Below are 21,132 nucleotides of genomic sequence, written 5' to 3'. Positions count from 1 at the left end.
GAAGAATGGAACCTTTCCCAGTTTTCCCATTTGAGACGATGCAGAGACTCTTCTTTCAGATCGTCAGACTTACATTCTTTGCAATTGTTTCTGACTTTCTCCCTCTCCTGAAAGGTTTGCTAATACTCCCTCTATAAAGACTCTCCTATTTGATCTTCATTTCAATGTTTGATGCCCTGGTTCAGGCTCTCATTACCGTATGTTCAATACTGACTCTTCCAAGGCTGGTGTCTCCACACTCTAGTCCACCGTAGAGAACTTTCTCCAATGTATTTTCATGACACATAGCTCCCCTGCTAAATCTCTACTGCCTTTTATGTGAAATAGAAACACTCAAGATGTGCAAGTCTAACTCATTCTTCCTTAAGCACTCAATGGATTTCTTGCACGAGGATTCTCATTTCCACCTCTAAGCTCCTGCTGGTGTCATTCCCCCACCTAAATGGCTCCTCTCTTCCTCTTCATCACCATCATTACTTCCTCCATGGCTTACCACTTCCAAGGAAACTTCCCTGACTAGTTTCATCACAGGATGATAACTGTCTTTCCTTCTCTCGGCATTAACGTTTAGTTCTGGCTATGTTGCTATGTTGTTTCTTACTTGTTTAGCTAACGATAATGGTTGAAAATAATAATAACAATGACTATGATTTATGGAAGCCTACTATGTGCCACGTACTGGGCTAGGCCATTTATGAAGTTCAATAATCTTCACAACAACCACATAAATTCTATAGATATTATCCCTATTTTACAAATAAGGCAACTGTGGCTTAGAAGTCATTTGCTTATGGCCACACAGCTCATAAGTGTCAGAGGTGGGATTTGAACCCACAGAGTCCAGCTGCCACTCATGGTACTATGCATGTATGTGCATAGACATTCCATGAATGGCAGCCAACTCTGACCAAGTTAATCCAAGACCGTAGCTTTAACCTCTTCTTTTGCATTCTCCGTACAAATAAGTAGAGCTTATAGCCCAAGATATGTTTTGCTATATGTGTAAGTTTCCGGTTTTCTACAGCAGAATCGCTAAAAGATCACCTTGCTGCCATCTTTTCATTGGTGCGTGATTACTGAGAAGCAAAACTGATTTGGTTTTAAGACTCTTGTTTAACATTTTTCTTCCTGTGAATGCCCACTGTGCTTTCTCAAAGGAACATCTGATTTAAGCCACATTAAATGCCATGTCCTTTGCTATGAGGCCTAAAATTTTAAAATATGCATTTATGTCCCGTGCTTCATATGTCATTGCTTTATTTCTCCAACTTGCCCTTGAAGTCACCACGACAGACATTTCACACAACATAACAGCTTCCAACTAGACTCAGAATCTCCACAGTAATATACTCCACCAACTATTAACCCATAAGATGTGGATTACTGAATTGGGATGCTTTTCTAAAAAGAATAAAAATTTGTCACAAGATTCTAATAAGAGTAAAAATTTGTCCCCTTTACTTTGTTAGACTGAAGATCCACTTCCTAAACGGTCTCAATATTCACTATTTATCATTTTTCTGTTATTTCAGTTATAATTGCTTTTTAACTTTTATCCACGTATTGCTTTTGTCATTTAAAAATTCCAATATGAAAGACACTGATTAAACGCAACTATTTAGTTTTTCTCATATCTCTCTTTTTCTTGATGTTTGTTTTATTTTTTCATGCAGAGTTTAGAGTCTTAGGAATATTTTCCCTAACTACTTTTGTAAACAGTTTAGTGTGCAATACATTTGCCTCTTCAGAGTGATGATCCTTGAGTCCTGAAACCAACATTGTTAATAACAGAATACAAATGCAATCCGGATCCTTACCTTTCTGCTTCGAGGCGCATCTCTTCCCTCTTTTGCCTCCTAAGTTCTCTGCGACGTTCAAAATCATCCATGGTGTGGTTTCAGGATTCAGGAGACCAGATAATGTCTGGATCTAAAGAGGAGGAGGTAGAAATCAACATCATAGATGAATCGGAGTATTATCTCCCATGAATCGCTTAGGTCTCCCCCTACCCCCAGACTTTTTCATCACTTCATTTTTTCTTTACTCTTAAGAAAAACACCTTAGAAGACTGGTGAGGCAGCCAGTGATCAATTTCTGACTCCCAAGCCGAGTTCTTTATGTGTTAAATTCAGTCTCATTCATGAAACTATTAGAGACAAAAAAGTAAGATTCTAGGATTACAGTTAAAAAAATAAAGACCTCAAGAGACAGAGAGGTTTTGAAGATTTGAAATATTGGTGGGATCACTTCAGAGCTACCAAATGATTTTGTTCTTTGTAACTTGCTGCCCACAGACAAAAGTTATGAAAACGTGAACAAAGAAAGAGGAAAAGAGAACAAGAGTGGAAAAAAAAAGAGAGAAAAGAGAAAGGGGCAAGAAAAGGAGTACGTAGGAACTAAGAGAAAAGTAAAAGAGAGAAATAAAATAATACAAGTATCCAGGCATAATTTGCATATTCTACAAGAACATTAATATCAGAATGATAATAGAGGCCACAGCAATAATACCATGAATAAACATAATGCAGCAGCATTTTAAAAAGCAGTTACGTTGTGATCAAGCTGTTTTCAGAGCTCAGAAGTCCCGGCTCTTTGTAACCCAACCATTTTATCCTTTCCTACCTCCTCCGTGATGGTTTGAATCCCAGAAAGATCTTCCTTTTCCAGCTCTTCAACTGAGGAACCCGCTTCCCCTGTGTTTCTGTGCCATGGAGTCAAGTATTCCAGAATTCCCCTGCAGCCCCCAAACCCAAAATGACTACCAGAAAAGGGGAAGCGGGCTCTTTTTGTCCTTGCTTTGTTTACAGAGCTGTCAGTGGTTAGTTAAACTCGGCCTGGAATCTGGCATTTAAGGCCTGCTTGAAGATTGTTTCCTGTGTGGAGCGGGAGGCCTCCACTTCCTCTGGAATCCTAGACTCTCTGCTGCACTCAGATCACAAAAAATATTTTCCAGCGCTTTCTGTGCACATGAGACGAGCCATTTGCCCCGCGTAGGAAAATAAGGAGCTGCACAAAGCCTAAAGCCATCCCCTAATGGCATTTTTGTTTGATGGAGCAAAAAGCAAAACTTAGATTTTGAAGCCAAGTTCAGAAACCTCCTTAAGTAAATTGTCAAATTCTTTTATTTTCAAGCATTTTTTCCCCTTAAAAAACCCACAAAAACAAAACTAAAATCTCAGCCAACAAAAACAAAACTCAAATATGTTTGAATCCCCCCCCCCCCCTTCTTATCCCCTAGGGTCTTATTTATACTGCTTATAAATCTTTTGGAAATTCAAATTTTGGTGTTCATTTGGAGTTTTTAAATTTTAAGGTGTTCTTCTACCTCCTCTTACCAAGAATACTTTCCAAGATTTTGCTAGTTATGAAGGAAAGAATCAGTTCTCCTTTTTTAATTTCATCAACCATAAAGACATTTCTCTATATTCTCCAAACTGATCTAATCATAGTTATCAAAACGGAAAAATAAAAGTGATTTGAGGGTCATCTAAGGGTCTTTCTCCTCAAGGTGGGCTCCTGTTCTGAGCAGCACAGCCCTGTGAGCAGTGGGACCAAAACTCAGTTACTTGAATGCAGGGTGTAGTGAGAGAGTAAGCTCTTCAGTAAAGTCTTTTGTTGTATATAAACCACTTCTCCAATAACTATAGCAACAGCAAACAGAAATGGGAGAAAGAGGTCTGTCTGTAAGCAAACAATTTCACTTTTTAAAATTTATCCAAGTGGCTTGAAGAGCATCCTCTAAGCTTTCGGGTCTCGCTTATACAAGCTAAGTAGTCATGCTGGCTGCTTGTTAACAGTGGTTCGAATTTCTCAGCCTATACCTCTGGTGGAGGTGCTAATGAGCAGTGAAACAAATCTCCCCAAGCAGGCCGAAGAGGCATCTGGTTGGCAGAGCCCGACGGTGTCTTGGAGTACGCAAAGGAAAGTGCAGCTGGCTAACATTGAGTGGTCACTTGTTGACCATGCTCACTGGTTCTCTACCTACGCACATTCTTTTTCTTCTACCCATTCTCTCCTCCTACAGCTCACCTTTTCTTACTTACTTGGGCAATTTTTTCTTTCCCAACCATAGAAAAACTCTACCTATCCGGTTATTTACTCATTTGAATGCTGCAAGTATGTATGCGTGTCATTTAGGCGGTGGAAGGGAGGCAGACAGAGAGAGAGTGAGCTCTATGCTGCATCTACATAGACAAGTGCCTTTCTGGGTCATGCTTTGTGGACATGTGGTAGGTACATGTGAGGGAGAGGAGAAAACACATCTGGGTACTGCGTGGTATGACTCTCCGTTGGGGTGTATGTGGTTGGGTCGGGGAGAGAAGGTGTGTGTGTTTGTGAAAATGGCTCTCGGTTGGTCTCAAAGCAGGATGGGGCCGGAGTTTTTCCTTAATCCTCACACCCTCGTATCACAGAACTTTCTGAAATTCTATGGCACCGTTCCTATGTAAGAGGAGCCATGTCTGGGTAGAATTGTAAATGATTTTTTTCTCCCTCTTTTGGGGGCAGCACCTTCCACACCCCCATCTCTCATTTCCTCTCCTAGCCCCAGTCAATGCTGGACTACTTCCGGCAACAACGGTTAGGAAACAAACGGAACCAATGAAATGATGACATGTTAAGGCAGAGGGAGTCTGTAAACTGTGCAGCTCCTGAGAGTCACAAATGGACAGAGTAGCCTGAAATGCAGGCTAGAGGAGGTATGTATCAATACATACGACAGACGGGTTCTTGGAAAGTTTTATGAAAATCTAAATTTTGGGGGGGGTTAGTCATGCTATTGAAAGAACTCTGATGTGACTCCTTCTGTAAAGGGAAAAAAGTGCTTTTCAAAGGCAGATGAATCATTAGCTTCTGACAGATGTATTTGTCTTGTCAACATGGGTTCTCAAATACCGGATTTTCTTGAAATAGGGCACACCTATGTTGTAATTAAGTGATAAATCAATGTTACAGGTTTCAAATCACTTAGCACACTGCCCTTCCTTTCGGTAATGACACCACACGCTGGTGGCCCAGGTGATGGCACTATAAATGGACCTCCTGTGTCTCTCCACCACGTCAGGACCTCCTGAAGGGTCATCTCCTTCCGCTTCTTCTCAATGCTTTTCCCTCTCTGCTTCCCGTGGGGGAGGAGGATTTATCGATATTTATCAATATTTCTTCTGCCATTTCTTTTTTCATTTGTTTCATTCTCTGTCACTTTCTTCTCTTTCTCTTCTCCATTTCCCTCCCTAGATTGGGAATTAAAGTATATTTATTAAATCCAATCTATGATTCTTTTCCTTAAATTAAAAAAAATTGAATTAAATTTCTGATGTGCATCCTTCAACCAAGAATTCTAATTATTCCTATGTTTTGTGTTTGCAAAGCTTTTTTGTTTTTTGTGCCTTTATGGGTGTGTGGCTCTCACTACAGATATTTCCTGTGACTGCTTTATAAGGAGAACTAGTCTGTTTCTGCTCGTTTGGGATGGGGTTTGGTGGCACATAAGAAGCCATGTTAGGGGTGTGTGTGCGCGCGTGTGCAGATGTGTGTGTGTGTGAGTGTGCGTGTGTGCACAAGCATGTGTAAATACAGTCAAGGCAGGAGACGGTTGTGAGCAGTTGGCTTTTTAATCCAGCGCTCAATTATTAGGGGCAGAAGCCACGTGGAGGAAGCTAAGTCCCATCTACCTTCAAATTATCACAAACAGAATGGCGAATGAGTGGGGGAAAGTCTTTGGGCTCTTGGGCAGTGCTGATACTGGTCTTAGAATGCATCAAAAATAAAACCTATTGAGTGAGGGACACTGAATACGCTAATGCAGCTTCCAAAAGTAAACAACATTTATTGAATATGTACTGTGTGCTGGGTCATATTTTGTTACTTCCTTTTTTTTTTTTTTTTACAATTAATGGACTTTATTTTTGAAAGTAATTTTAAGTTTAAAGAAAAAGTAAACAGAAAGCACAAACTTCCAATATAATTCCTGTCCTCCACCCTGCCCAGTTTCTTCTCTGTTTGCATTGAATTGTGTACGCCCCGCCAAAAGATATGCTGAAGTCTTCACCCTCAGAATGTAACCTTATTTGGAAATAAGATCTTTGTACATGTAGCAAAGTTAAGATAAGATTGTTAGAGTGGGCCTTAATCACATATGACTGGTGTCCTTACAAAAAGGGGAAATTTGGACGTAGAAACAGACACACACAAAGGGAAGATAAAGTAAAGACACAGGGACAATGCCATGAGAAGATGAAGGGCAAGGAAGATCTGAGGCTACCAGAAGCTGGGAGAGAGGCACGGAACACAGACTTCCCGAGGGTCTTCAGAGGGAGCATGGCCCTGCTGACACCTTGATTGGACTTCTAGCCTCCACAACTCTGAGACAATGCTTCTGCTGTTCTAAGCCACCCAGTCTGGGGCACTTTGTTCTGGCAGCCTTAGAAAACCAATACAGCCTATCACAAACATCTTGCAGTAGTGTGATACACTAGTTACAATTGATGAACCAGTATTGATACATTATTATGAACTAAAGTCCATAGATTACAATAGGTTTCACGCTTTGTGATGTATAGTTCTGCGGGTTTTGCCAAATGCATATCTCATCTCCACCATTATATTATCAGACAGAAGAGTCTCACTGCCCTAAACAGCCCCTGTTCTCCATCTATTCATCCTTCCCTCCTTCCCCCTTCAACCCTTGATCTTTTTACTCTTTCTATAGATTTGCCTTTTCCAGAATGTCATATAATTGAAATCATACAGTATGTAACCTTTTCAGATTGTCTTCTTTCATGTTGCATTTACCTTTTCTCCATGTCTTTTTGTGGCTTGATAGCTCTGCTGGGCCATTTAAACATATGTAAGATCACTTTATCTACATAATATTATAATCTCCATTTACAGAATTTCGAAGTGTGTGCTCCTAACCACTATAATATTCTTGGACTAATCCACTAGTTCCCTCTAGGAATTGTTTTCCCTCTCAGGGAATAAGTAAGACTGCCCCAGGGAAGTTCTGAGAAGACTATCGTCAATGATCTCCGGCTTAACTCATTGGATCATATAAACTAAGATAATACCTCTTTAATTTCAAATCCATTTGGTTTAAATCATAGAATTATCATGTCTCAGAGATTTCAATTGAATTAAACCTCGAAAATACTTTTAAGCCTCTATTATTTTATCGCTATTTTTTCTAGGATTCATAAATCAGAATGGTCAGATTCTGGACAGCATCGTTGCAATTTCTTTGAGATGTTAGAGTTTCTTCTCTTGCATTGCACCTTCCTCATTACACACCTTCCTGCTCTGGCCCACTGTATCCTCATCCCCAACATAACTATTTCTTTGCAATTGCAAGAAACCCCAGTCTCCCAACCCTCATAACCGTTGTTAGACAGATCCTTTCTGACGAGTCATCATTATGTATCCACTATAAATTTCATGGCCCAACTACCTCAATGAAGCCCAACAAATCATTTATAACATCAATATTCAATGAACATTTACTAAGTATTTACTGTGTGCCAGGTTCTGTTCTAGGCACTGGGGATACAATGGTGAACAAGACTGAAAGGGTCCCTGTTTTCCTGGAACTTGCATTTCAGACTTTCTTGTTTCTTTAAACTTCTACCAGGTCTGTCATACCCATCTTCAAACTTGGATCACATCTATCATCTGCCTTCTGGTTTTCGTTCTTGAGATTCAGGGCTTTGTGGGGGATAGTCAGGGACCATGTTTTGTCTGTCCCAAAGGTTTGTGTTAATTTCAGCTGGACGATTACTGCAACTCAGTGATGCTTCTCTTCGTCCTACAGGTACTGGGTGATTTTTGAGTGTAACATACTCCAGCAGATTTCTCCAGCCCTGCCCTTCAAATTATCTTCACTCACCTCAATCCTTCAATTGCCCTCCTCCACAAACCCTTGGCCAACAGTAACCCAGACTCAGACTTAGGAAACTGGCTCACCCTTTCTGTAAAACAAGATGGTTGGACTAGACAATGTCTGAGGTTTCATCCTACTCCATATAATAGTGTAGTTCTATATCTGCTTTCCAATCCAGCAAAGATGGATGCATCAAACATGACGTGTCCATGTTTCCTTCTTTCCAGGTCTAAATGATATCTAAGTACATTTTCCTCTAATTTTCTGATTTAGAAAGCATTAACTTTCCTTTCAGGCAGAACATCTCATGTCATCCTAAATAAAAAATGTTTTATTGCCTTTCAAATGTGTCTTTCAATTTTCTACCTCTGCACTTTTATTTCATACTATTGCATCCATCTGGAATGAGCTCTCCTATCCTCTTTATTGTCCATATTCTATTCAGCTAAGAATTTCAGGCTCAAATTTCACTTCCTTCACGATGGCTTTCCTGAGGACACTAGCTTGGAAGTGATATCTCCCTCCTTGAACATCTATCATTCATATTGGTAATTAATGATGTGCTGCCTTGCTGCAGCTCATTAATTGTTCTAAGTAGCAGTTGAATATTTTACTTTCTACATGCCTCATTCTTAAGGTCCCTTATGAATAGATACAGCCATTTAAAAAATCTCTTAACTATTGAGACATAGTAAGAACTCAGAAATTGTAGTGATTCAAGTCATTGGATTTTTATTCTTGATTTTACCATTATGAGTATGGAAACTGTAACTCAAGCTGATTCATCTCTGTGTTTTATTGACTGATCAGTGTTTACAAAGTGAATTAAAGACCTTGGTAATAGACTATACATGAATCTCAAAAGTTACATAAACCCACATTTGCAGTAGTTACACAGTAAACCTGGCAGTGTTTTCTTTCTGACTGTAGAAAATGAACTTTTGTCCTTTTTAAAAAAATTCAATTTATCAACCTGCTTTACTCTTTTCTGAACTGAATGGTTCATTTGGGACTCAAAAACCAAATAAACACATGGATTGTAACGTACAGTTTCGACTTAACTTTAGCTCAACCTTCACCATCGTGTTCCAAAAATCTGTGCTACTTAAAAAGAAAAAATACATGCAATCATCAAGGCACATTTGTCAAGACCAGCAACATAGAAATAAGAACGAATGGGATCAGCCTGAGGAGCTAGGCCTTCACAAGTCATTTCTTTTCTCTAACCAGTAGAATCGGAACGCACAGTCCTACTGAGAGCAGGCTAACAGGTTCTGACCTGTTTTCTCTCCTTCTCTGCTCAGTCGTTTATGGTTACTTTTTCTCTATTTGCATTTTTCCATTTGCAAGACAGGAGACCTAACAGACTTAACATTACTAAAATCAATGTCCTTGTGGCCTCTCTCCCACGTTAGGAGGAGTGGGCAGTTGGGGCATTTTAGGTTTGTGAAATGATAATATTTATACATATTGACTTCAACACTTGGAAAGTCAACACATTCAAGGATTTTAGGTCGCATTTTAAAGTGTTGTCCCAAATAATACCACCTTATTTGGAGCACTTTATATTTTTCAAAACTCTATGGCTATCATTGTTTGATACTCCCAAGGAAGAGAAGTAGATTGATCTCCATTTAAAGAATAAAGACAGACAATAGAGACCTTTAGCATCAGCTCCTTAGCCACAGCCAATCAGTGGAAAACCAGGACTGGTAGTATTTAGACTAATCTCTAAACCAACCTGAAGATTTTCTTAGAAGAGTGAAGAGAAGTGAAAATTTGGAACCCAATTCCTTCTGTGCCCTTTTCAAGAGTTTAAAATACTTTTCCTTGGCAAACTCAGGGAGAATTAGACTGAAAGACGCAGGTGAATACCAAATCAGAATAGGCATTGGGCCACAGCTGCTCTCTTTGACCTTAGAGAAGAGTAAAAGGCATAGGTGTGAACCTTAAGGAAAAAATGGAAATTCTCCACCAACCTGTGTCTGTGTGAGAAAAAAAATGTATAGTTTGCTAAAAAATGTATACTTGTGCTTTCTGAAAGAATGCTGATGCCAGAGGCCAATTCTGATGTTCTGAGACTGGGGCTCTGGCCCCAGTAGAACTGTCCAAAGATGGGTAGGGCCCCTGAGAAAGTGTGAACCCGTGTCCCTGCTACTGGAAATAGTCAGAGAGGTGAAGTAGCCATCAGTTTAGGGCTGTCCTGAAAAGATATTTGTTAAAATTCTAAGTCTGTGCTGTCCAATACAGTAGCCACTAGTTACACTAGGCAAATTAAATTTAAATTAATTAAAATTAAATAAAATTAAAAATTCAGTTCTGTAGCTTCACTGGCCCCATTTCAAGTGCTCTGTGGCTACATGTGTCTAGTGGCTACCATATAAGACAGAGAACATCTTCATCATCATAGAAAATTCTATCAGACAGCCCTGCTGTAAGGCCTTCCAGCTCCTGACAGAAAATGATTGTCCTGTATGAAGTAATGTGTGCAGTTCAGACATGAAGGTATGTAAGACATGGTCTCTGTCTTCAAAGACCTTGCAATCTCATAAAGAAGATGGAATAAAATCTGGGGTATGGTACAGGTCAGCATCTCAAAGCATGGTTGTACTCTTTTAATTCTCTCGTTAGTAACCTGTCTGTTCTCTTGCAGAGTGTCTTCTGGATTGGGCCATCGCGCTATGACTGAGCACTTGCTGCTGAGAAAGTGAAATGCTTGGCAAGTGAGAAAGAAGCTGAGACACTGTCTCAAGAGAGATCTCACTTCAAATTTCGCAACAAGGCCTAAGAGTGGTTTATTTGGAACAAAAGATCAGAGGCCATAGGTCTTTACCAATTATAAACATGGTACAGAGATCATCATATTTTACATAATAGTTTTACTTGTGCATGACCCTCAGGCCTTTCTGGTCTACTCAGCTATAAAAATATCAGCAACCCATGGGTCTGCTCTTTGTGATGGATTTTTCAACAAACATTTCCAATTTAGTGATCAAACACTAGATCCAGAGACTTAGCCAGCTATCTAGCTAATATAAAATATGAGTAAGGTGAGAGAGAGTTTAGATGGCAGGATGCAAATCCATTTACTCTGCTAGAAATAATTCAAAGGTATGTCCTAGAGGCACTTGTTAATGGCAACATTTTTGTATATGAAGGACATGCTATTATTGATCAGGGACTAATTATTCTCTAGTGAATTATTCAGCTTCTATTCATCATGGTCATAAATTCACTTATTGTGTTCTGGAATTATGAAACAAGTTAGAGACTATTCCAGGAGTTTATAATCTAGGACATAAAGCTTTGAAACCAAACCAAGAGACATTATGCATTATGTCCCTTGGACATAATAGACATGATTTAAACACACTCATCTACACATAAGTTAAATAATAAATTGAGAAGTGCCTAGACTGTTTCCTTCTTCCTTTCACACGAGTCATTTAGATGGTACTTTCTCCCATTTGTTAGTTTGGGGATTTCTGGACTTTCTTCATGTAAGGAATGGGTCACAGTGCAGCCTGCTTAAGATTAACACAAGATTATAGGATCTCTGAACCGCTTAGTCACTGACATGAATTTGTATTGATACCCATGTCAGTTCTATTGGAGTACTTACTCTATAGCTTATATTTTAATTATTAAGTACATATCTGTCTTCCCTAGAAGATTGTAGCCTCCTTAAGGTTGTTACTCATTTTTGCGATTCCTCAAAGTTCTTAACCAAGTATTTTTTCTTATAGTCAGCACTAGATTCCCACTTATTGAATTGGAATGGATTCCAGGGCGTTGTTTGTTCACTGGACTTAATTGGTAAACAGACAAACTTGGCTAAGACATGATCAAAAGGTTATGTCTCCAGTTGAGCTCTCTGTAACCTTGGGGATGGTGGTGGTTCATGATAAAGCTCTATTTTATATTGTGATTAGTAGTTGTGATTGTTTTCCTCAGTGGAAAAGAACTTTGTCTGAGAAAAAATTCTGGTTCCAAGAAGAGGAGTATTAGGCATTTGTAACTGAGGGAATAGGTTTGTTCTGGGATGTTCAAAGAGAAAAAGGACAAAGAAGACATATGATGAATAAGAAAAGAAGAAAATCAGGGTTGAGCTGAAACATTGCAAATTTCCACAGCCTTTGGAGTTTCCTTGCCACTTCTCCATCATAATTAGAAAACACTGACATTCAAAGCTGATTTAAATGCTTCCATCAGTCTAAAGAAAAGTGTTGCCTGATTTTGCTCTCTAACCGTGCTCAGTAATTAGAAACATAAGGCGCTGTTCTGGGTGTTCACTTGGGAACCTATCCTCCCCAGGCCTGGTGTCACTACCCATTGGCTACAGGACTTTTATCATTTCTCACCATCTCTCTCAGGAGCCCCAGTCCAGGTCACAGGAAGAGTGTGAGGTTGCCATAGGCATTCCTGGAAATACTGGAGACCTCTGGCGCCACTTCAGACTCTAAAATACACGGAAGAAACTCATTTTGCCTGCCCATTTCCCTGCTGGGGCCCTATAAATCTGTACTGCCTTTGGAAGGCAGTAGTTCATGCCTGGTAAGATAAGCATTCACACCAAAGAGTCAAAAGGAGGATCTTTGTGACAACCTGCTTGAAATGACATCCCTGTTTCTGAGAACAAGAAACTCTTCCGACAGCAGATTCTAGAGTTCCTCAAGCTCTTGCTGGACAACCTGTACTTTGCAAAATGTAGGATTAGAATACAATCTAAGGACAAGCGGCAGCTTTTTACTTCTGACAAAATCCACAGAGAAAATGGAAAAATACATGTAATCAAGGACTTCAACTCAACAGTCACCTAGCTTGTCAAATTAAAACATGTGGCAACCACCTGCCCAGCATCTTGGAAAAAATTATACCTTCTTGTTTTTCTACCTGACCTAAAATCTCTTCGGAGCACATTTGCATTTCCCGATTTTTCACACTTAAACAATGCTGTCCACACCGTGTATAAAGATGACTAAGCAACTTTGTATTAAGTAACCAAAGTAAGTCCTGCCAATTTTAGAATAATTAAGTTTCTGCAGTCTAATATAAACAGTTCCAAGAACTACATGCGGCCTACCAAAAGTATATATTACAAGTAGTCAACGCTGTGGCCAGCTGGCAGACAGATCAACCTATTAAAGTAGAATTGTTCAGAATTCAGAGTATTATTTTTCTTTTCTCCCACTATTTTTTCTGCATCCAACTTTGTTTCTTTGGGAATGTTTTCAAGTATACAAAGCAAGAAAATATTGTGGAATTGCACCTCCCGTAAACGAATGAGCATTTCTCTTGAGATCCTTTGGAACTCACAAATCTTTCCTATTTCAACCCTGTCTACACACGCAGCCAAAGCAAAATGGAGCAAGTGAATCCACTTTGTTCCCACTCAAGTTGAAGTGTTCATGTTTTGCTTGACCATCAGAAAGAAAGCTCTAGAGTAACCACTAGACAAACGAATGTGCACATTAAGCTATATGCCCATTGGGCACCCAAAACATCTTTCTGACCATGGATCCTTGTACTGCCTTCATCAGGTAGCTTGGTGGGCCAGAATTTATTGCTAATAAGGTTAGATTTAATAATAAGTCATAGATTTAATCCCATCAGGAATGAGTTAACTATCTGAGAGAAAAAAATCCTGAACTATTGCCATGTGCTATGACATTAATCTTGGCCAGCTATAATGGCAGATGTGGCCTGACAACTTTAAGTTGAGAAAATAGAGATGTAGACTAACCCATCCCACCATGACCTCCAGTAGAGTGTATGGTCAAATGAACATGAGCGTGTCATCACTGCATATTCAACTGCATTATAAGCCCTATTGTTTTCTTCATAAATGATCAAGAGTGGTTAAGGCTCTACAACCATAGTCACAATGAAAACTTCAATGAAAACATTCAGCAAATATTTATGAAGTATTATTTATGTACTAACCACCTTGCTTGGTGTGGCATATAAGTTGTGAATGCAACCACCCTGCCCTCATCTTCCTTATAGTCTGATAGTGGAGAGGGGCAGTAAATAAATAAAATATAAATTGGCATAAGGGTTAGGAAGGAAAAATACAGCTTGCTATGAGAGAGAACTACAGGAATGACCTGATGGTTTTCTTTGGGCCAGAATAACACATAGACAGTAACAGCTTTTTCAAACAGGAATATTAATACACACACGAACATACATTCATCAAGGGAACATAAATTTATAAGACCAGAGTTTGTATTCATTAGATATATAACGACATCTATTATGTGCCAGACACTCACTCATCTAGGTTCTGATAAATCAAGCTCTCCTCTGCTCCTCTCTCCTAAAGAAGTGGGTGAGGAGTAAAGTAGCTGGTCAGCTTTGAGGGATGGTGTTACCCCTTCTTTCCCACCTCAGATCTTGTGTAAACAATATAAAAATAATGACCTATCAGATGCTTTCTGCCGGAATTTATACACAGGGAATCCACTTAAGACATTAGCTTCACATGGCTAAATTAGGAGGCATCTTTCTAGAAACCATCCAGCTCGGTGACCTTCTGACAATAAAAGCATGTTTCTCACCCACCATCAAGCAGAAATTTGCTGATTTAAACGAAGTTGATCCGCTTTGTTTTTTCAGACTTTGGTTCATGATTCCAAGAAAAGAACAGTCCATAATAAATTTATCCCAGTGGCAGAACATCTCACAACCAACTTTTCCACTTTAAATACCACAAACAGAGCTTTTATTTGTTGACACACAGCCCCTGGACATTCATGAAAACAAGATATTCTCTCGCCGCTTTTTAAGCTAAACAGATTTAAGTCGGGTCTCAGCCGAATTTCAAAAACAGATGTTATATAGCAAAAAGGCTGAACTGACCCCAGCAAGGACAGGCTATTTCACTTGAACTTGAATATTCTTTGTTAGCAGGAGAAGCGATCAAAGATGCCCTAAACTGGAAACAGGAGCAACTCAAGGTTTACTACTGTCTCCATTCAGAGACTGCCCTGTGGGTCTGGGAAGCTGTTGGGCGTCCAGAACTCTTGGTTTGGGGACTAGTGGGTGGGGCTTGATTTTGGAGGTTGGTGAGGAAGGACAATCCTCCTCCCACATGCCAATATCCTGTTTCTCAGTAGACCTCAGAGGCCTCCAGGAAAAGGCTTTACTGCACGCATCACCTGATTCCACTCCATCACATGATTCCACTCCCAACCCCACTCTCACATGCAAACGCAGGTCTGGAATGATCTAGCTCCCACTTCTGCCTCAGGGCCTTTGTCCCTGCTTCCTCTCTCTCATTATCTGAAATACTCTCTACTCCTTTTGCAAATTCCATATATTTTTCTACCTAGAGTCTAGCTCCCTTCTATCTTTATTCTAGAACCATCCTCTCTTGCAACTTCTTCAGCATTATTGGCACTGTTCTTTTTGGTGATCAATACCATATGGTTTTGTTATTCAAATATTTTATAGCTTCTCTTTCTCTTGAGCAAGTCTGAAGCTGCTCAATGTCAGGGCCTCAATGCCTTCGCTATCCCCTCACAGTGCTGGATATTTTGCTGTTATGCCTTTATAGATGCAGGGGAATATTTGCTGAGTTGAACTTACTGAAAAGCTTCTGGCCTGAGAACCCAAGTTCCAAAAAAATGTCACAGCTATGGCCATTAGCACTGTTTGCCCTGTGTTCCAGTTTTACCCTTTCTGGGCACATTATAGAATTGTACTTGCTGGCCTCCTTGTGGTCAGCTGAGGCCAAGTGACTCATTCTGGAGAATGAGTTGTGAGCCTAAGTGTCATGTCACTTCTGAAGCAGAGCATTTAATCATTGTAGGGAGACCCTTCAGAAATTTCATTTCTCTCTACCATGGTAAGCAGCAGTATTTCCAAATAGTAGCTGTCAGCTGGGGTCCCCAAGTCAAGATGACAATGATGAGGACCAGACACCCCTGCCTACCCAGGGTTGGAGAGAAAGCATGAGTACAAACCTTTGTTGTTTAAATCACTGGACTTTCGAGTTGTTTCTGACCAGAGCATAACCCAGCTTGTCATGACTGATATAGCCTTGCTCAACTCAGTCCATGATGAAAATGATCTTCTAATGTTAGATAGCGCACAGCTCTGCTTCAGTCAGGTGCTCATTTCCCTCCTGTGACTTCTAGTATAGAACTAGGGACGGGTAGGTTAACTGAACACCATTTGCTGGCAGGGCCTCAGCGAGTGGAAGTGGCTCACACTGCACTTCCTCCCTGGCCCCATCTCCCTACTCCTGACATAAGAGTCGTAGCTACAGGACTGTTCACATATTATGTGTTCACTCACTTATAACAGGGAGGACGGACTCAAATTAAAGACGAAAGAGATGAATATTCGGGGAGTGGTGGTCTATGGGGAAACAGAGAATGCACGCATCCTTAAGAGCATTCAAATTCAAATTTTAAAAATACCATGCTGGGCAAGGAAGCACATTTGCAGGTAAATGTGGGTCCTGGGTGCTGGTTTGTGACCCCTGATCTATAGAGTCCTCTATTAATGTGCCAGACGAGGCACTGTGTGGGAGCAAGTGTGACACCCCCAAGCGAACCTCTACTAGCCTACAGTCTAGATGGAGAAGTTCATTTATTTAGTCAACAGTTATATAGCACATACTCTGTCCTGAGCATTTCATAAATATCAATTTAAATCTTTATAACAACCCTTATCGTCCCCATCTTACAGATAAAAAGACTGAGGCCCAGAGGAGATGAGTCGTTTGCCGGAAGTCACAGAACATGTAAAGAGTAGAGCTGGGTTTATATCCGGTCAGATCTGGCCCTAGGGGCTATCCTTTTAATCATAGCACGATGCTACATCTCACGTGACCTGTAAATGCATAATACAAGGTAGACTGTGGCAAGAACCAGGATGATGAAATGACTGTGTGATTGCCTGGAAGGATCCAGGCTCCTCTACAAATGCCCCTCATTAGGAGCTGTTTCCTATCTGGAGGATTTGGCCTGCTCCATGTGACGCTAAGTTCACATACAATGTTTATTAATGAAGTAAAAATGAATCTCCTGTTTATGTTAATTTGTGATTTGCCAAATGGATTTATTGTTTCATTTAAGTCGAGTCCACTTTAGCAAATGAGTGGAATTCATCCTAAAGCCTTTAAGAAATAAAATACGATACTTCACACTTTGATCTTTTTTTTGCTTTTTTTCATTGAGTTAGCTTTAAGCATGAAGATACCCCATCTAAGTTTATCTGTTTGTGTCAATCTCAGAGCAGATCCAAGTTTTGTGGGATCTGAAGGTTATTTGGGAGGCCTTCTTCAGGAAAGAGAATACAGTGTTAAATGTAAAAAGTTAGGCAGGGTTGTGTCAGGCGCCTGTCTAGAGGAAAGGCCTTGTGACTTAAGCTCCATGGTTTCATGGCAAATCCTCTTTGGGTCTCTCACCTTTAATTCTTATGAGCATTCCATAAAAATGTCACAGCACCCTTACCTTGCTTTTAATTTTCAATTACTTTGAAACTATAGTTATATCCCCTTTTTAAAAAATCATTCATGAAAACAAGAATTTAGGAAACAAAATAATGTCGGTGGCAATGATGCATCCTGTTTCAAAGTGACTTGCAGAAAACTCGAATTACAAATATAGCCAGGGCATTGCAGTGTTTTGCCTGTAAACCACATAATTAAGTATGCTAGGTAGATGAGAAGGCAGAAAAATTTAAAATATTATGACTCCTCGGCAAGATGAGGCCAATGAAAAACAAATAAAAGATTCAGAAATCACAACTTACATTAATGAACACATGATTGGATTTACCAAATTTTCCATTGCATTAAAAAAAATTCCTTTTATAGGAGAGAATGAAGGAATACTAAAACTGATAATGCAGCCCAGACTAATACAACAGCTGGGATGGAGAAGGTCTTATTCAATATGTGGCTGTAGAATGAATGAATGGTTGTGTGACTGAATGAGTATGTTTGAGGAACAAGAAAAAGGGCAGATGGTGCTAATGGTGGTGACATGCCTCCCCCATCAACCCCAGGTTACAACTGCATCTTTTTCTTTAAACCGTTAGCCAGCAATCTGAGAGAGGCAGTTAGAAATGTCCCCAGAGTTTCTCCTTATAACGAACGTCTTTATATTTATATATTTTTTAAGCCTGTGATGGATTCAGATTCACATTGTGGGTATAACATAGTTAGGGGAGGAATTCTTTACAGAACTTAGAGAAAATGCTTTCAGAAGAGCTCCTTCCTTCAGGCCCACCATATGTTTGTATTCACGCCCCCTCTGCATCCTCTGGATATGATAAACACAGTTTTCCCCAGACTCAGGATGCCCTATTCCACGCTGTATCATTTTTAGTTATTAAATAACAGGACTCAATATTAATGTTGGCCTTCTCCATCCCTCTTTAACAAAGTGTTTTCAGCCAAAGATATTAAACTAGTCAACTGCTCTTTTCCCCTGTCAGAGAAACAGCCAGCATCCTGAAATCACAGCTCATTTGTACTACATTGGCGTGAATATTCAGACTCCATTTGTCTCCAGCTCTTAAAGGCTGGTGTTAGAGTGAATGATAGACATTTTGTTTTGAATTAGCAAAAAGGGAGAGAAAAAAAAAACCCAAGTAATAAGTTTGGCCTAAAATATATGTTTCAGGGAATGCAGCTCTGCCTTTTCCTCTAGTGAAAGTCAACTTTAAAAAAAATCTAGATTTAATTTGGCATTAGGTCGGACCTGGGATATAGAGAATAGGAGGAAGGAAAACGTCTCAGTCTTTTCCCCCTTGGATTGAGAGCTTATTCTTCTTAAGTCCTGTTGGTGTATGGCTGCACGGAGTGGTGCAAGATGTTCACGACTTCGTTTTGTTGAACACTCCAAAGCAGAATTGGGAAACAGTTGACTCTGTGTCCTTGAACTGTACAAATCCTATCACAGTTGGTACCTCAGGTAAGACTTTTGATAGTTTTGGTTGAAAGCTAAATAGCAAAACCATTCTTTTTCTCTTTACTGCATATTCACTTGTGCTTATTGGAACAAAAGCCTGGAAAAGAGCTCTAGGCAAGAACTCCTGGCACTGCTGTCTGTTTTTCTCCTGGCTATCTCTGTCCCCCATCTCTGCTTGTCCACCCTGGCACAACCTCTTTCCATCAATAGTTGTGCTAGACAGGAATGTGTACTTCTATGGAGGCCCCTCTTAAGGCCAAGTGCAACTCCCTGGCCAGGGCAACTCCATTATTTGGCCAGAGTTACAAAATCTGCATGTGGCGGTACTGGAATGTCCTTATCATGACGGTTTCCGGAATGTTGGGAAGACCATGGGAATCCATGTTCCTTGTACCCCTCAGTCTTTAACCAAACTTGGGCTCACCGCATATTTCCCTCCTTATACCGCATGATAAGGACCTGGGAGCAGCCTCCCTGAGGTGAGACTCTTGGGGAAGCCAGTGTATTCAAGACCTTCTCACACATGAACCTTGTTTCACAGCCACTAGTAGAAATCTGTAGCAAAGACTCTTAGTCTAAGAAAGACTCCTTCAGATCCTTCCATAACAAGTTTGGGCACACTTGAACTAAATAAGAGACTGAACACTTTGTCAAGGGTGTCTAGAGAGGCTCGTTCTGCAAAACCAAGAAAAGAGGAAGAAAAAAACATTTCTCTTTCCGCTCCATCTGGAGCTTCAACTGACTCCAAAAATACAGGCCCACGGTGGTCATAAAGTCTCCCATTTAAGCTGTTTTAAGACTAGGGCAAAGCCTGCTAGGTGCTTACAACTCAAAGTACTTCTTTTCCATGCTCATAAGAAAATTGTCTTTCTCTCTAAATCCTACAGCTGACTGAAATTAACGAACCACTGTTGGAAGACAACCATGCAGGTCACCGGCCACCATTCATTTGGAACACCCCACCAAGGCCATTCATGGATCACAGAGCTGTTTTCTCTTAACTTCAAAATTTCTCCTTTCTCATTTTATAAAAATAGCAATTTGTGTAAAAGTCACTTACTCAGGTGTCATTGATGTTTTGGGTAGCTGCGAGAAAACTGGCGTCTTTTCCTGGCTACTCAAAGAACAGCAATAGGAAGGTGTAGAAGTGGGTACCTGAAGAAAGCTGGTATCTCCAAGTTCATTTACAAAAAATTGGGTGGGTGTATGCAGAGAAGAGACAAGCTTCCAGATCTCTGATAGCCTCTTTCACAAATAATCAGACAACCCAAGGAAAGATCAAGTGTTTCCGCTCAAGAATGAGAACTAAGGGAGAGAGTGAGAAAAAAAGAAAAAAAAAAAAGCAAGGAGGAAACTTAAAAGAGAAGACATCACACAGGAGAAATAAAAAGAGGAATGAAGAAATACCTTCATTTGCATCACAGTAAGCAGGAAAAATTAGGGAAATTCTGTGCTCAGGTAATGTGGCCGCATTAGAAATGACATTTGATGGCGTGGCCAAGAGGAGAAGCTTGCTGTGACCATCATGACCCACAGCCTGGCCCCTTCATGCTCCACCAGCCCCTATCCTAGCTTGGCCCTGAAACCCTAAAATGTTGCCAAAGCCTCCTCGAGGGCACAGGTGGTGTGGGGACCAGCAGGGAACAATGGACTAAGGAGGCAGTTCAGTGCAAAAGAGGTATGTTTCCCCCAACTGAGCCCTTCACTGACTGTCTAGATGAGATAATGTTCCCTAGGGAGTCAAACACATGCTCATGGGTGGCATTAGCCAGAGCTGGTAGGGCAAGGCTCACAAGAATGTTTGGGGCATAGCCCCTAAAAGAGAGGGCAGAAGAAGAAATCAAATAGGGCCCAAAAAAATAGGAGGACAGAGAAATAGGTAGACATACACTTTAGCTAACATACGTGTCGTTACAAACCCTCATTAGAAGTACCATGTAGATTTCTTTCTCTTGGGAGGGTCCCTCTCCAGTTATTTACCAGGAAAGTTGTCTATATACAATTTCTGGAGGCAGTTTCAAACCACTGCTTCTCTCCCCCCACACAATCTTTCTGAGTGGGCTCATCCACTGTCATGTCCTTAATTCCTCTGTGCAGACTATGACTGTGAACCTCTCTATCTCTAGTTCTCACCTGAGCTTCAGACTTGCATTTCCCTTGTGGTCTACATGCCCTCGGATGCCTCACAGCTCCTCCAACTCAGTAAATCCCAATCTAAACTCATCGTCCTTCCCTCTTGGCTCCCAAGACAATGTTCTCATGGCAAAATGACCTTATCTGGGGCAGGTTCATGTGATTTACCACCTCCTACCTCTTTGAGGAGAGCGGTAA

General features: G+C 40.4%; 1 protein-coding gene across 6 annotated transcripts in view; it reads right to left on the bottom strand.

Annotated features, from left to right (window-relative positions):
* The window catches only part of CALD1 (caldesmon 1), a 181,021-nt gene that overhangs the window by 93,888 nt on the left and 66,001 nt on the right, over positions 1 to 21,132 (bottom strand). For 5 of the 6 annotated variants that reach the window (XM_046670620.1, XM_046670622.1, XM_046670623.1 and 2 more), the window contains exon 3: positions 1,818 to 1,929. In XM_046670620.1, coding sequence (XP_046526576.1) covers positions 1,818 to 1,888 — 71 coding nt within the window. In that variant the 5' untranslated portion in view covers positions 1,889 to 1,929. Of the gene's footprint in view, positions 1 to 1,817; positions 1,930 to 2,622; positions 2,923 to 21,132 lie in introns of those variants that run through there. The other variant, XM_046670621.1, reaches the window with a different exon arrangement.

Source organism: Equus quagga, chromosome 8 (genome assembly GCF_021613505.1).
Source record: "Equus quagga isolate Etosha38 chromosome 8, UCLA_HA_Equagga_1.0, whole genome shotgun sequence".
NCBI lineage: Eukaryota > Metazoa > Chordata > Mammalia > Perissodactyla > Equidae > Equus > Equus quagga.
This window is presented reverse-complemented; position numbering and strand designations above follow the sequence as displayed.